General features: G+C 48.1%; 1 protein-coding gene and 1 non-coding gene across 3 annotated transcripts in view; one reads left to right on the top strand and one right to left on the bottom strand.

The window, feature by feature from the left end:
- The window catches only part of JPH2 (junctophilin 2), a 75335-nt gene extending 61354 nt beyond the window's left edge, over nt 1-13981 (bottom strand). Inside the window, exon 1 of one of the 2 annotated variants that reach the window (XM_044927610.2) lies at nt 13087-13981. In XM_044927610.2, the coding sequence (XP_044783545.1) occupies nt 13087-13465 (379 nt within the window). In that variant the 5' untranslated portion in view covers nt 13466-13981. The remainder of the gene's footprint in view (nt 1-13086) is intronic. The other variant, XM_025263433.3, reaches the window with a different exon arrangement.
- On the top strand, nt 2512-2584 carry TRNAG-CCC. The gene has a single exon. It is a non-coding gene; the product is annotated as a tRNA-Gly (tRNA).
- Nucleotides 13982-14754: the final 773 nt, after the last annotated feature.

Genomic DNA, 14754 nt, shown 5'->3' with positions numbered 1-14754 from the left:
AGGAAACCCTCATGACCTGGGTCCTGCCAACCCTTGTCTCATATATGCCATTCTTCCTCTGAGTCTCTGTGCTCCCACTTTGCTCGAACACAAATGCTCTGCTCCCACCTCCAAGACTTTACACTCAATATTCCTCTTATTATAAAAACAGTATTTACTTTTGGCTGAGCTGGGTCTTTGCTGTTGTGTGGGCTTTCTCTAGTTGTGACCATGGCCGCTACTCTCTAGTTGCGGTGCACAGGCTTCTCATTGCAGTCGCTTCTCTTGTGGTGGAGCAGGGGCTCTAGGCACATGGGCTTTAGCAGTTGTAGCATGTAGGCTCTAGAGTGTGGGCCCTGGTAGTTTTGGCTCTTGGGCTTAGCTGTCCCAGGGCATGTGGAATCTTCTCAGACCAGGAGTCAAACCCGTGTCCCCTGCATTGCCAGGAGGATTCTTAACCGCTGGACCACCAGGGAAGTCCTCGATATTCCTTTTGCCTGGCACAGAAGTGTGGTCCTCCAGTCACCCATCCTTCAGATCTTAGCATCAAGGCTGATATCACTTCCTCCAGGAAGCCTTCTCTGATTACCCAACCAGATTAGGTTCACTCATCATCAGCTCATAAACCCTTCTACTTACCCTTCAAATTATAAATACCATGTTCCAATTAAATAACTGTCTGATGCTGATCTCTGCTGTTAGAATGTATGCTCTGAGGGCAGGGACCAAGACTGCCTTGCTCATCACAGCATCTCCAACCCTCAGTGTGATGACTGGCCCATAGAAGGCATTCAGCTGCTGCTGCTGCTGCTAAGTCATGTCAGTTGTGTCGGACTCTGTGTGACCCCATAGACGGCAGCCCACCAGGCTCCCCTGTCCCTGGGATTCTCCAGGCAAGAATACTGGAGTGGGTTGCCATTTCCTTCTCCCATGCATGAAAGTGAAAAGTGAAAGTGAAATCGCTCAGTCGTGTCCGACTCCTAGCGACCCCATGGACTGTAGCACACCAGGCTCCTCCATCCATGGGATTTTCCAAGCAAGAGTACTGGGGTGGGGTGCCATTGCCTTCTCCCCTAGGCATTCAGCAGATACTGTCAATTGAGTGCATGAGTACTTGGCCTTGGACAAGTTCTCTTTGAATGTATCTCCACCCAGCAAGGGCAGAGCCAGCTTCTTTTCAGGGTTGCTGTGAGTAAAGTATGAGTTATCTAGCAGAGACCTCAGACTCTCAACAAATGTTGGCTCCCTTCACTTCTTAGGAAAAGATTGCAGGGTGACCAGTCTTCCCCATTTGCCCGAGATTGAGGAGTTTCCCAAGAAACTTTATTACTTTCAGTACTAAAGCCAGGACAGGACAGTTCCCAGGCAGATCAGGAGGGTTGGTCACCTAAATCTGGGTGAGAGGGAGACAAGGGCATTTCATATTAATTAGTGCAGTGTTCATGGCATGCTGGTAAAACAGCTCCTTGGAAAAACAACTTGGATTCATGTGTGTGCAGGCATGCTAAGTCACCTTAGTCATGTCCAACTCTTTGCAACCCTATGGACTGTAGCCCACCAGGCTCCATCTTCCCAACCCAGGGATCGAACCTGCATCTTTTACATCTCCTGCACAGGCAGGCAGTTTCTTTACCGCTAACGCCACCTGGGAAGCCCTACCCTCATTCACAGTGTTAACCAATTTCTATCATCTAAATATTCCTCCCATGGCCAATCAAGCTACCAACAGTTGAACAGCCAGTTTGCAACATTCCTGAAAACTTAACAATGGGCTGTCATGCATCAGTAGGAGCCAGTGGCAGCCCTGTAGCCAATACTAACTGTCGTATTCCTGCTATCAGCACATGCACAATGAGGTCATAGATGACCTCAGTGCAGGGGTAAGTGATGTTATTTCAGTTCCAAGAAGGGCACAGCTTGAGTGGACCTTGAAGAGCATCTAGTCCAAGGCAACAAGTCACCTATCATGTGGGCTACCTATTTCCCATCCATCCTGTGTCCACAGCAGACACTGCTAATCGATCATGACGCTGACTCCTAACATGGCCATGCTGTCTCCCTTCACCGCGTCTCTGAGCAGCCACAGTCAAGTAGCTGATGTTGCACATAAGAGAAATTGACTTACCTCTAGGAGTAAGTGTGGTTCAGCCCCTCATTATGCAGGAGAGGAAATTCAGGCACAGAGAGGTAGAGGGACCTGCCCAAGGTCACACAGCCAGGCAGTGGCTCAGCTGGGACTAAAGAACAGATCACCTGCCTGGCTTGCCCTTTCACTCCTGCTTTGCCTTGAAGAGCAGCCTACCCCAGAGTGGGGTGGAACAAAGGGAAACTATCTAGGATCTGAGCCTAGATTCTGGGGGGCTCTGCTTAGAGCTCCCAAAGTCTTTTCATACCTGAAGGCTTCTTAGCATAAGTGTTGTTCATCTGTTGAAGGGAAGGCACTTCTGAAAATATCACAAAGTTGCACAGGTTCACTGCATAAAATTCAAACAATCGAGGAGTATTTAAACTAAAAAATCTTGTACTGGGACTTTCCCGGTGGTCCAGTGGCTAAGACTCTGCACTCCCAATGTAGAGGGCCCAGGTTCGATCCCTGGTCAGGGAACTAGATCTCAAATGCTGCAACTAAGACTTGGCACAGCCAAATAGATAAATATATATTCTTTAATTATTAAAAAAAATCTCTGTACTGTCTCCCCAGGAGTAATCACTGTTAACAATTTTGGTCCTTCCAGGATTTCTTCTGCTTATTTACAAGCCTATGCATAGCACAAGTGGACTAAAAGATTAGCTGTTCCCCACGCTACCACTCTCCCTCTCAATGAGAACACTGCCCCCCACACAGTAGGCACTCAATAAATATTCGTCCAGTTGCTCGTTTGATTAAAATGCTTTAGATTCCTTTCTGTATGAATATAGGTGAATCTGTCTCTTTTTTCCTCCCCTCTCTCTCTTAAAAAAAAAAGTTTTTATTGAAGTATAGTTTCACTTCTATTTTTTTCAGAGGGTTATACCACTTGGCATGCGGGATTATGTTCCCTGGACCAGGGATGCAACCCCCACCCCTTGCAGTGGAAGCATGGAGTCTTAACCACTGGAACTCTGTCTTTTTAATGGTTTTAGTCCTTCCTGGCATGGTCTCATGGATTCACTGAACAGTCCCTTTGGGTGACTGTATAGACAACATTCCGTTTTTGCTGTAACCATCCCAAGGCCTTGCTCTCTGGCTCGCCTGCAAGGTGGCACCAACGTCTCTTCCCATGGCCCCCAAATGCTCCCTCCCATCAAAGCTCCGCTGTCTTCCACTTTCCAAGATTACCACCAGGGGACCCAAAGTGGAGGGGCTGACAGCATGGGCGACCAGCTCCTGGGATCAGGATTGGTTTGCAGTGGGTGTATAACAGGTCCCGGTAGCCTGCAGGGTTCCACCACCCCCACACATAGAGGCTGCTCTCCTAGCTTGCACAGGAGGCAGGGGATTAATCGAGTGACACTGCCTGGATGCTGACAGTCCTGGAGCCTGGAGGAAAGCAACTTTGCCAGGTCTTGGGTCAGTTCGGCCATGCTGAAGGCCTAGGAAGCCAGGAATAATTGAGGGTGGGGGAAGCAAAGGGATCAAGGGGAGAGGGTCTGGGTTCAGACGCCCCACTGGTCACTCCAAGGCACCTGTCTGTATGCAGGCCTGTGCACAACCCTTACGTCCACATGGCTTGTGTAACAGGCATCCCTCACCCTCAGTATCCAACACTGAGCTCCTGACCTTACCTCTTTGAATCCTCATCCCATCTGAGCTCAGGGCAACGCCATCCTTTGCAGCTCAGGCCTTGAAACCTTCCCTGACTCCCCTTTCTCTCCACACACCCTCTCTGCAACTCACGAGGCCAATCTATTGGCTCCACCTTCAAAATGGACACAGAGTTCAACCACTTTTCCCCACCTCTGCTGCCCCAGGAGGCTGGCCCAAAGCATCGTGGCATCTGAGCTGTATCATTGCAATAAATGATTCTAATCGATCTCCATTCTTCTACCTTTCTGTGCCGTCTCCTCCCCCAGTCTCCCAACACAAAGCAACCCCTTAAAACAAAATCAGAGCGAGTCATTTTTTTTTTTTTTTGTCATGAGGCATGCAGGAATCTTAGTTCCCTGATCAGAGATGGAACCAGTGCCCCCTGCAGTGGAATCGCAGAGTCCTAACCTTTAGACCACCAGGAAATTCCCTCATATTACTTAAAAAAAATTTTTTAACTTTTTATATTATATTGGAGTATAGCCAATTAACCATGTTATGATAGTTTTCGGTGGACAGCAGAAGGACTTGGTCATACATGTACATGTATCCCTTCTACCCCAAACTCTTCTCCCATCCAGGCTGCCATATAACATTAAGCAGAGTTCTCTCTGCTATACAGTAAGACCTTACTGGTTATCCATTTTAAATATAGCAGTGTGTACCTGTCCATCCCAAACCATGTCACTTTTATAGCCACCGTTGTTCTCAGGATCAAAGCCAGATTCTTACCACGGCCTCCTAGGCTCTGCATGAACAGCCCTCTGTCCACACTTGTCCCACAGGAATATTACACAGGGGAAGTGACAGCCTTCTCTGTACATCCCACCAAGGGCCCCTGTTGCCAGACTGTCCTGTCATCAGCAATGTGAAATTTGATCACTTTGTTAAGATGATATACATAAAGGATTCAAGTTGTATTATAAATAAAAGGAAGAGAAACATGGTGCATGAAACCCAGAGCTGTGGGCCACCTTCAGGCCTTGGGGTGTGGCCCCCATTCTGCACAGTTCAAACAGTGGTCAGCAGGACATCACATGCTTGAATGCTTCCAGGCACGAGGTGCTCACTCCTTGCCAGGGGGTGGGGCTTCTGGAGTTCCTACTGTCCCTGGGTCGCCCTATGGATTCTGCCAGGCAGGTCTGGGCCATTCAACTCCCAGCTATGCAGGAGTAAGTAGGGGAATCAGTCGTGACCAGACCTAACACCCACCTACTCTGTGGCTCCAGCTTGGGAAGGGATAGGAGAGAACTAGGTCTAGGGCAGAAAGCAAGCCTGTCTCCCTCACCCCACACTCTGCCCTCAACCAGGGCCCTTAGAAAATGAGACTGGACATTCCTCACAAAGGTGTGGCAGCCAGGGCTGGTCCAGGGAACAGCTGCTGGGGACACAGAATTAGCAGGTGCTGGAAACATGCCAGCTCGATGAATGCCAAGGGCCTGGCCTTGGACAGGGGCACGTCTGGGGAGATTTGGCCAGCTGGACACATGCACCCCAGAGAACAAAGCTGCAGAGAGGAGGACTAATGACGTCCACTTCCCTGTCTTACTCAGGGTCTGCTCTGCTCCCCTGGGGGCCCAGATAAATGCCAAGAAGCTGCCATCACAGCAGCCCAGCTGCCTGTCACGCTGACCCCTGGCTGTGAACTGGGATGTGAGATTTTCAAGATGAGGTTCAATTATGCTGATTCTACATTCGCAGTGGAATCCACCTGATGCGGCTTCCACCTGCACTGGCAGGGCCCAACGCAGAGCTAAGCAAGTCAAAGGCTTGGCTGCTTAAGCGCTCCAAAATCAAAAGCTAGGTTTTGATATTTTCCCCAGAGGCAGCTGTGGTTCAGACCATCCTGAATTAGTTTGCCCTTTGGTCTGCGAAAGAAACACGGAAAAGAAGGTGTACGTTTCAGCCGTTCCTCTGAGCCAGGCATCATGCTAAGCCCTTTTCATGGATTATCTCGTTTCATTGTTTCAGTCATATTCTGAGGGAGATTTTGACAGCCTTAGTGGAAAAAAAGGAAATAGAAGATAAAAGAGGCCACATGATATGCCCATGTGTGTAAAATGAAGAGGTGGCTCCACCTGGACTTGGACTCAGATCTGGCCACTTGAAGCCCCAAGTGTTTAAGTAACACATGCCTTTAGTCCCATCGGATTCTCTTAGGCCTTCTACACTTAAGCTTTAACAGCGATCAAGAATTTTTAAACTAAAAGACGTTCCTTTTAAATCTGAAGAAAAAAACCCCAAAAAATCCCACCAAAACTAAGAAATTAATTTAGTAATGTAAAAGGACTGAAGCCTAATGTACAAAAATAACTGTATGTCTATAACCTAGCATGAACAATAGGAAAACGGAAATTTTAAATGCCATTTATAATATCGTAAGAAATAAAATACTTGTTAATTTTACTTTTTAAAAAAGTGCAAGACACTGAAAACACTAAAACATTGCTGAGTGAAATTAAAGAAGACATAAGTAAGAAAGGATATATACCATGTCCATGGATTGGAAGGCTCACTGCTGTTTAGATGTCCATTCCCTCCAAATTGATGTAAAAATCAAATGCATTTTTCTTTAACTATTTTACTCATAATCACTCTTGAGAGTCCCTTGGACTGCAAGTAGATCCAACCAGTCCATCCTAAAAGAGATCAGTCCTGGGTGTTCATTGGAAGGACTGATGTTGAAGCTGAAACTCCAATACTTTGGCCACCTGATGCAAAGAGCTGACTCATTGGAAAAGACCCTGATGCTGGGAAAGATTGAAGGTGGGAGGAAAAGGGGACGACAGAGGATGAGATGGTTGAATGGCATTACTGACTCAATGGACATGAGTTTGAGTAAACTCCAGGAGTTGGTGATGGACAAGGAGGCCTGGCGTGCTACAGTCCATGGGGTCACAAAGACTCAGACACGACTGAGGGAATAAACTGAACTGAACTGACAGAATAAAAGGAATGTAATGAATGCATCAGTACGAACAATGCATCCAATTGTTAGAAAACTAACTAGGATCCAAAAAATAGAAAAAAAGAATTTAAAAGCAACAAAAGACTTCCCTGGTGATCCAGTGGTTATGAGTCTGCCTGCCAATGCAGGGAACACAGGTTTGATCCCTGGTCCAGGAAGATCCCGGCTGCCTTGGCGTAACTAAGCCCAGGTGCCACAACGACTGAGCCAATGCTTTAGAGCTCACGAGCTGCAACTACTGAAGCCCGCACGTCTAGAGCCCGTGCTTCACAACGAGAGAAGCCACCACAATGAGAAGCCCTGAGAATCCAGGCACTGCAACAAAGAGTGGCCCCCACTCGCCACAACTCGAGAAAGCCTATGCGCAGCAACGAAGACCCAGCATAGCCAAAAATAATAATTAAATAATTTTTTTTAAAAAGCAACAAGATCAACAGTTTGCACAGATCTGTATGGATGAGTCTCTCAAATTCTCTAGTGAAGAGTTAACATAATCACTTCTTTCCAAATTGCCTTTGGTTCTTGTGAAGTTGTGCTGAATATACTTCCTCATGACCCATCAAATGTGTTTTTAATCAAATTTCCATCAGGCCTTTTTGGTAGAAATTGACAAGCTGATTTTATAATGTATGCAGAAATGGAAATAATCTAGAATAACCTGAAAAGTCTTGAACAAGAGAAGTTGGAGGATTTACTCTGATTGAAAAACTTGTTTTATGGGAGATGGGGATTGACACATACACACTACTGTATATAAAACAGATAACTAAGAGAGACCTACTGCATCGCACAGGGAACTCTGCTCAATACTCTGTAATGCCTGAGAAAAGAATCTAGAAGAGAGTGGGTGTATAACAGATTCACTTTGCTGTACGCCTGAAACTAACACAACTTTGTAAATCAACTATACCCCAATAAAAATTTACAACAAAAATAAATAAAAACTTATTTTAAAGTTCCAGTAACCATGACATTATGATATCGGCACAAAGACAGACACCTAGATCAACAGAAATGATATTCCTTTGGGGAGCGAATATAGAAAGAAATATGAAGGTTAAGTTTCTTCAAGGAACACACGTCACAGACCCAGGTCATGTGACAGCAGATATTACTCAGGGCTCTGTGCTGTGCTTAGTCACTCGGCCATGTCTGACTCTTTGCGACCCCATAGACTGTAACCCACCAGGCTCCTCTGTCCATGGGGATTCTCCAGGCAGGAATACTGGAGTGGGTTACCATGCCCTCCTCCAGGGGATCTTCTCCACCCAGGGATCGAAGCCAGGTCTCCCGCATTGCAGGCGGATTCTTTACCAGCTGAGCTACTTAGGACTCTAGCTTGGCAAATTCATTTAGCTCCCATGTTCAGAGACAGTTAGGCTAAAATGAGCTGAAGCCATCAGCTTTGGGAAGGACAAAGAAATCTGTACCCAGAGCATAGAAGGTTCCATTTCTGACCCAGTTGTCATACTTAAACATAAAAATATCATCATTTCAGCATGTAATAATAATAATAATAATCAAAGCACTAACCACAGGCCTAATTTTAAGTATTTAATGTATAACAATGCATCATTTAATTCTCTCAAAAAGAGAAAATAACAATTCTATCAATTGAAAGTCACCCTGTCGTGTCGCCGCTTTGTGATCTCATGGACTATACAGTCCATGGAATTCTCTAGGCCAGAATACTGAAGTGGGTACCCTTTCCCTTCTCCAGGGGATCTTCCCAACCCAGAGATCGAACGCAGGTCACCCGCACTGCAGGCAGATTCTTTACCAGCTGAGCCACCAGAGAAGCCCAATTCTATCAACGAGATCACATAAAAGAAAACAGCAAGTATAGCATACAGGGAGAGAAATATTACTTCATGATGACTTGTTTCAGTTTTACATTTTTATATGTATGCATAGAATTATAATAGAAAATACATATGTTAAAGTGAGTTATAATTATAAAAATTTGAAAGCCACTAGTATAGTAGAAGAGAGAATTAAGAAGCCTCAATAATATAACACATGTATGATTCTTAGCACAGAGCCTGATAAAGACTAGTGAAGACTCCATAAATGGTAGAGATGGTTATTACTACTGTCACGGAGTCTGGTAAAAACTAATAGAGATTCGGGACTTCCCTGGTTGTCCAGGTTACGAATCCACCTCCCAATGCAGGAGACACAGCTTCTATCCCTGGTTGGGGAACTAAGAACCCACAAGCCTTGGGGCAACTAAGCCCGAGTGCCACAACTAAGACCCAATGGAGCCAAAAAATAAAAACTGGTAAAGAGTCAACAAATGGTGGAGAAGACAGTTGTTGCTACTTGGTTTTGATAAAGCCAACTTCATGGGCATTCAACCTGTACAGTCACACAAGACTCTGAGCTCAGAAGGGCCCTGACCTTGGTTTAAGGCTCTGATGTCACCATCTTGAAATTCTTAATTTTGAAAAAGGGGCCCCTCATTTTTGTTGTGCACCGTGTCCCTAAAGTATGTAGCCAGTCTTGATTATTTTGTGTAGTTGTTTATCATTTGTTAAAATGCTGATTTACAGTATAAAATGTTTAATTGTCACTTAGGATGATCAAATTCCATCTGGGCCTCTTATCAATTAGAGGACTGTCGATCTCAGTGTCCTCGTCTATAAAATAGGGGTAATAATAGTACTTCCCTGTAAAGGTTATAGTGAAAGTTTAAGTAACACAATGCTTGCCATGTGCCCAGATCAGGACCAAGCACATCGTTCATATTCCAAAAATGTTAACTATTATTAGCTTCAGGGGAAAAAAAGGTCAAACTTGGGCTTGGTTTTTCCTGCTGCACATTTTGGGGAGGGGATTATTGAATTAGATCCATGGTTCTGGAATTTATTTGAGCACCAGATTACTTGTAGAATCTGATGGCTCTTGCAGGAAATATCTCCCAGAAAAACACAGAGAGTCCACGCACAGAGTCCTGCAGTTTCAGGCCATTCGTGGGCCTTGGAATCCTAAGCTCAGGCCCAGGTCAAGATCGGAGGAAAACCAAGATCACTAGTGGCCCTTCAAGTCCTGGAGTCTGTGGGTCTTGGGTGGGAACCGCCAGGCAGCCATGCAGCTGTGGATTACTACTTAAGGGCTGGGTGTGCTGGCTTTGGGCTTTAAGTCAACAGCTATTTTTAGCTTTGCTATATATGGCCAGGGGAGGAATGTGGGGCTATAGATGGGGGAGGGGTGCCAGGAGGCTTAGGGCAGGGTTTGGAAGACTCCTCTGCCTGGACTACCTTCCCCTTCGACCAGAGAATTGGAACTTCCAGCCAGAGCAACAAGCAGAGGGGGAGAGGGAAGGTCTGTGCCTTCAGGAATGACTGGGGCAGCCATGAAGATGTCAGGTCAAGTCACTTTACAAAAGTAATATTCCTATTTTTTGACCATGATCTGCAACAAAAAATACATTTGAATCATGATATACACATAAACAGATGTTTCGATACACAAAATATAGATATATAATCTCCAACTGAACAAACATTTCAGGAATCAATACTTTAATCTCATTCTCTATGAAACACTCTGATATTTTCTATTCTGTTCTGTTCTATTCTTTCCTTTCTTTTAAAATGCAGGTCATGACCCACTAAGTTGATTTGGCCAGTGGGTGGACAGCTCCAGTTTGGAAAGCTACTCTTTGGTTTGGAGCAGGCAGAAACCTGTAACACCAGACCGCAAGGTAAGCCAGGGAATGGAGGAAAGCAGACGTGTTATCGCCTGGATCAATGCTTCTCAAAACTGAGAATGAGACGCAAATCTCAGCTTGATCTCTGATGGACAGCAAGCTTTGGACTTCGGTCTTTGTACAGTGTTCTCACCACCCGGAGCAAGAGGCCTTCACCGTTGTCACCTGGCTCACTTTGTACTTCAGAGCCCCACTTGTCACTTCCTCCAGAAAGCCCCCCTGATTGCCTCAGTCTCCTTAGCCACCCGCTTCTTGCTCGCTTAGCCCCCAGCATGTCCCTGCTTGGCACCCAACACAATTTTTTGTTACATTCCCTGGAAGGCGGGGTGACCTCTCCCATCCTGTTCAGTTCTGCACTCTCCCCATCCCCCCCACTGCCCACCCAGTGCTGGCTTCCTAATAATCACTCAATAAACATTTACTGGATGAATTAGTGATAGTTAATAGTAATAATGGCAACTGCACATTCATCCCATGAGAAAGCTTAGGAGAGGTTAGTATAAATCCATCTTAGGGATGAGGAAACTGAAGCTCCAAGAGACAAGAGAATACGATAGGGGCAGGGTGGTGATCCAAGGCTGCCCGGCTCCCAGCCGTCCCTAATCCCAGGATCTTATTTGTCCACATTCCCCTCAGTGCTACCCAGGATGGGGCAAAGGGCAGGTCCTTAACAACCCCTGGGAAAACTGATGACAGGTTGATTAAAGAGATTTTCCGAAGCAGTGGCCACATCTAATTTTGGAGGGTTGCGCTTGGGGGAGAGGATCTCTGAGGTTTCCAGACCCCCTGGATGTGGGGCTGTCTCATCCGACAGGAGAATCTGGGCTTCTGACAAACCAGAGGGGCAGACCTCCCGATGACCTGGCCTGGAGGGCTCCTGGACACACCTAGGCTAAAACCCAGGGCCCTGCAAACCTTCGTGCCCTGGCCCGCCCACATCTCCAGCAGCAGCCCCGGCAGCCCAGCCTGTGCCCCTCATTCACGCCTCTCCCACCGCCCCGGCATTCTTGCTGTTCCTCGTACGTGCCAAGCCCAGTCCCGCCTCAGAGCCTCTTCAATCCCATTCCCTCTGCCTGGGGTTTTCCTTCCTTCTCCCGTCCTCCCTACCTTAGTACTCAGACACCCGACCTCCAAAAAAGAAAATTATCCTCTTCCCTCTCTGCTAGTTTTTCCGTAACACAGGTAACTTTTGGAAATTGCATCTGTGTTTGTTTTCCTGTTTATTTCTGTTTTCTTCACTAGACAGGGAGCTTCCTGAGGACTTTGCTTGCTCACTGCCTCGGACCCTGGGACTTGCTGCGGGAGGGCGCCTGACACATCATTGGTACTCTATGAAGGAATGAATGGGTTTTCCCTATTTTAGACATATTGGGACATCAGCCTGTAGTTTCCCAGAAATATTGCTTGCCCCTGTGACTCACATCCATGCTCCCAACACACACACACACACACACACACACACACACACACACAGTGTGGGGAGGAGGAATAGGGTAGGGAAGGGAAGGAACTTTCTGCACATGCGTATTTGCACCACTTTGCCTGGTTCACTGATGTCCACAAGCCTGCGGGGACTATCTCCACTTGGTAACTGGAACATGTGAGGTTTGCTCTCTGCTCATCCCCAGTGCTCTGTGCAGTGACCAGTATAAACACCTGAATTGCACTGAATTGCAGAGGTTCTGCAAACAGCTCAAGGTCACCAAATTAGGAAATGTGGAGCCAGATTTAGTCCAATTCCAGCCAGCCATTGTGCCACGAAAACTCTGTTAACAACCTGTTAACATCCAGGTGCATTGGAGGTTGAGCCCTCACCAGATAGCCAGCAGCAGGTAACCCAGTCAGGAGCCTGTCCTATACCTGAGACCACTGTCTACAAGCCTCACAAACACAATCTTCCCATCAAGATGCAGTTCCGATGTCACCTCCTCTAAAGCCTCCAATGACCTCCTCAGACCTAACTTCCCTTTACTGCCACAGCACACTGAGTACTTGCAAGCATATCTTTGAACCCATGGACTCTACCCTACTTCTCTCTACCTCTAACCCTTTTTACAATGCCTGGTGAATGTGGTACTACAGAAATATTCACTGAACAAGAGTATGCTTGGGTGGATAGATGGATGGATGGATGAGTGGATGGATGGATAGATGGATGAATGGATGAGTGGATGGATGGATGGATGAGTGGATGGATGGCTGAGTGGGTGGATGGATGGATGGGTAAACTGATGAGTGGGTGCAGGGGTGGATTGATGAATGAATGAATGAACACTTCATGATCTGCTGGCTGAAAATAATTTTCATGGCAAAATTGACATTAGACACCAGTTCTTCTGGAGCATATTCCAGAGCTCTTTGTACACCTAGCCTGCCACAGTTGCAGCGGTGTCTTATTGAATGTGTCTTGAATGTGTGTTTCTATGGCAGGCCTTGTACCAAGCATGTCTGCCAATTCTCTCAACAGCTCCGTTATTGGCCTCACTTTTCCTGTCAATGAAATGGATGCAGAGAGAGGTGGAGCTGCTTGCCCGATGCCACACAGCAAATCATATCCTGGCCCCTCCTGCCCCACCCTCCGCCACCTTCCTCACCCCTCCTGGCCCCTCCCCAGGTCTGCAGGCTGCAGACCGGGCTCACCTCCATCCGCGTAGGTCTCCGTGCCATAGCCGTCCTGCAGGCCGTTGTTCCAAGTGCCCTCATACTTGGCACCGCTGCTGCTGCTCTGCCGGGTCCCGTAGCGGCCCTTGAAGCCATGTGTCCACTCGCCCTTGTAGAGCCAGCGTCCCTTGGTCTCTATGCCCAGCCCGTGCCGTTTGCCCTGGCTCCAGTATCCCTCGAAGGTGTTTCCGCTGGGCCAGGTGTAGACACCCGCCACTTCAAAGCCAAAGTTCCAGGAGCCCGAGTATTCCCCCTGGCCCTTGGGGCCGGTGCACAGGCCGTGCCCATGGGCCTTGCCCCCCTCCCAGCCCCCGCAGTATGCCCCGCCATCATCAAAGTCAAAGCGACCCCCGCTCATCTCATCGTAGCCCCCGACCTCCTCACCGTTCTCCAGCTTTGGGGGAGAAGGTGATGGGGAGAGGGGGTGCCAGCAACTCTCTCCAAGCAGCTCAGGGCTGGGCGCCCCCCTGACTCACCGCGCCCCGCGAGGAGGGAAGCGAGATGCCACCCGAGGCTGCAGGAACCCAGGAGCCAAGTCAGCACTGGGTCGGGCGGTCAGTGCCATGCCTGGGAGGCCCCCACTCAGTCGGCCAGAGGAAGGCTGCCAGCCGAGGAGGAAGTGGGAAGGAAAGGTTTGAAGTCTCCACGGAGTGTCCCCAACCTGGCTTCCATGGAGTCAAAGGAAAAAGTGCTGTGATCCCTTTAAGAAGTGCAATGGGAAGGGTGGGGTGGAGGGGTCCCCAGTCTGTCTTCAAAAAGGAGAACTTTTCTTCTATGACAGCCCCCAGCCCAGAGGCTGAATTCCCGGCAGCCGGCTGGCCCCCTTCTCCTCCACCCCCCTGGGTGTGCCGGGCTGTGATTCCGCGCCCTGCCCCACCCCCCTCCAATCCTACCCTCCTCCTGGGATGGAAAGGTCAGTGTTGCCCTAACAAGGCCATTGGATCTCAGAGGCTGCTCCCAAAATAACCCCCCGGCCGGCCCAGCCTCCTTCAAAGCGGGAGGGGTGTTTCAAACTGGGCTGGCGCTTCAGACTCGGGGAGTGGCTGGAGGGATGAGGAAGGGAAGCTGAAAGCAAGTGTGGGTAGCGGGGCAGGCGGATCGGGCGGCTTTTCTTCTCTTGGGTAAAGAAGAGCTCCCTTCCACCTTCCCGGTCCCTTGAGTGTCCGGCAGGGAGGGGAGAGGAAGTCTCAGTCCTGAAACACATTCAAATCCCCCTGAGTGTAGAAGCTGGGGAACCTCAGCCCCAGCGCCACTCACATGCCCCGACAGGACCCGGGGCTATCAGAGCATCGCTGCCAACCCCATAAAGGAATCTGGTGACCTAAAGAGAAAGGAACGGGCATGGGGTCACATATGCTTTTGAAAGCGGAGGAGGGAACTCGGGAAGAAAGGTGAAGTTCTGGAAACTGAGTGGGGTTAGATAAAGTGAATCTAAGTCTGACACAACCCAATTCCCGCCCTGCCCCCGCACCCTGGGAAAAACCCCGGGAAGAGCCCCGTTCAAGAAGCGTCATCTGGATCACTCCGTTTCTCTCTTCTCAAGGGCGAGGAGCCCACCCTCTGCTCTCTAGTTCCAAGACACAGCAGGACTGGTTGTATCGCCAGGAGATCGTCCTAGAAATACTCAACGATCATGTTTTTGTTTTT

Source organism: Bubalus bubalis, chromosome 14 (assembly GCF_019923935.1).
Source record: "Bubalus bubalis isolate 160015118507 breed Murrah chromosome 14, NDDB_SH_1, whole genome shotgun sequence".
Taxonomy (NCBI): domain Eukaryota; kingdom Metazoa; phylum Chordata; class Mammalia; order Artiodactyla; family Bovidae; genus Bubalus; species Bubalus bubalis.
This window is presented reverse-complemented; position numbering and strand designations above follow the sequence as displayed.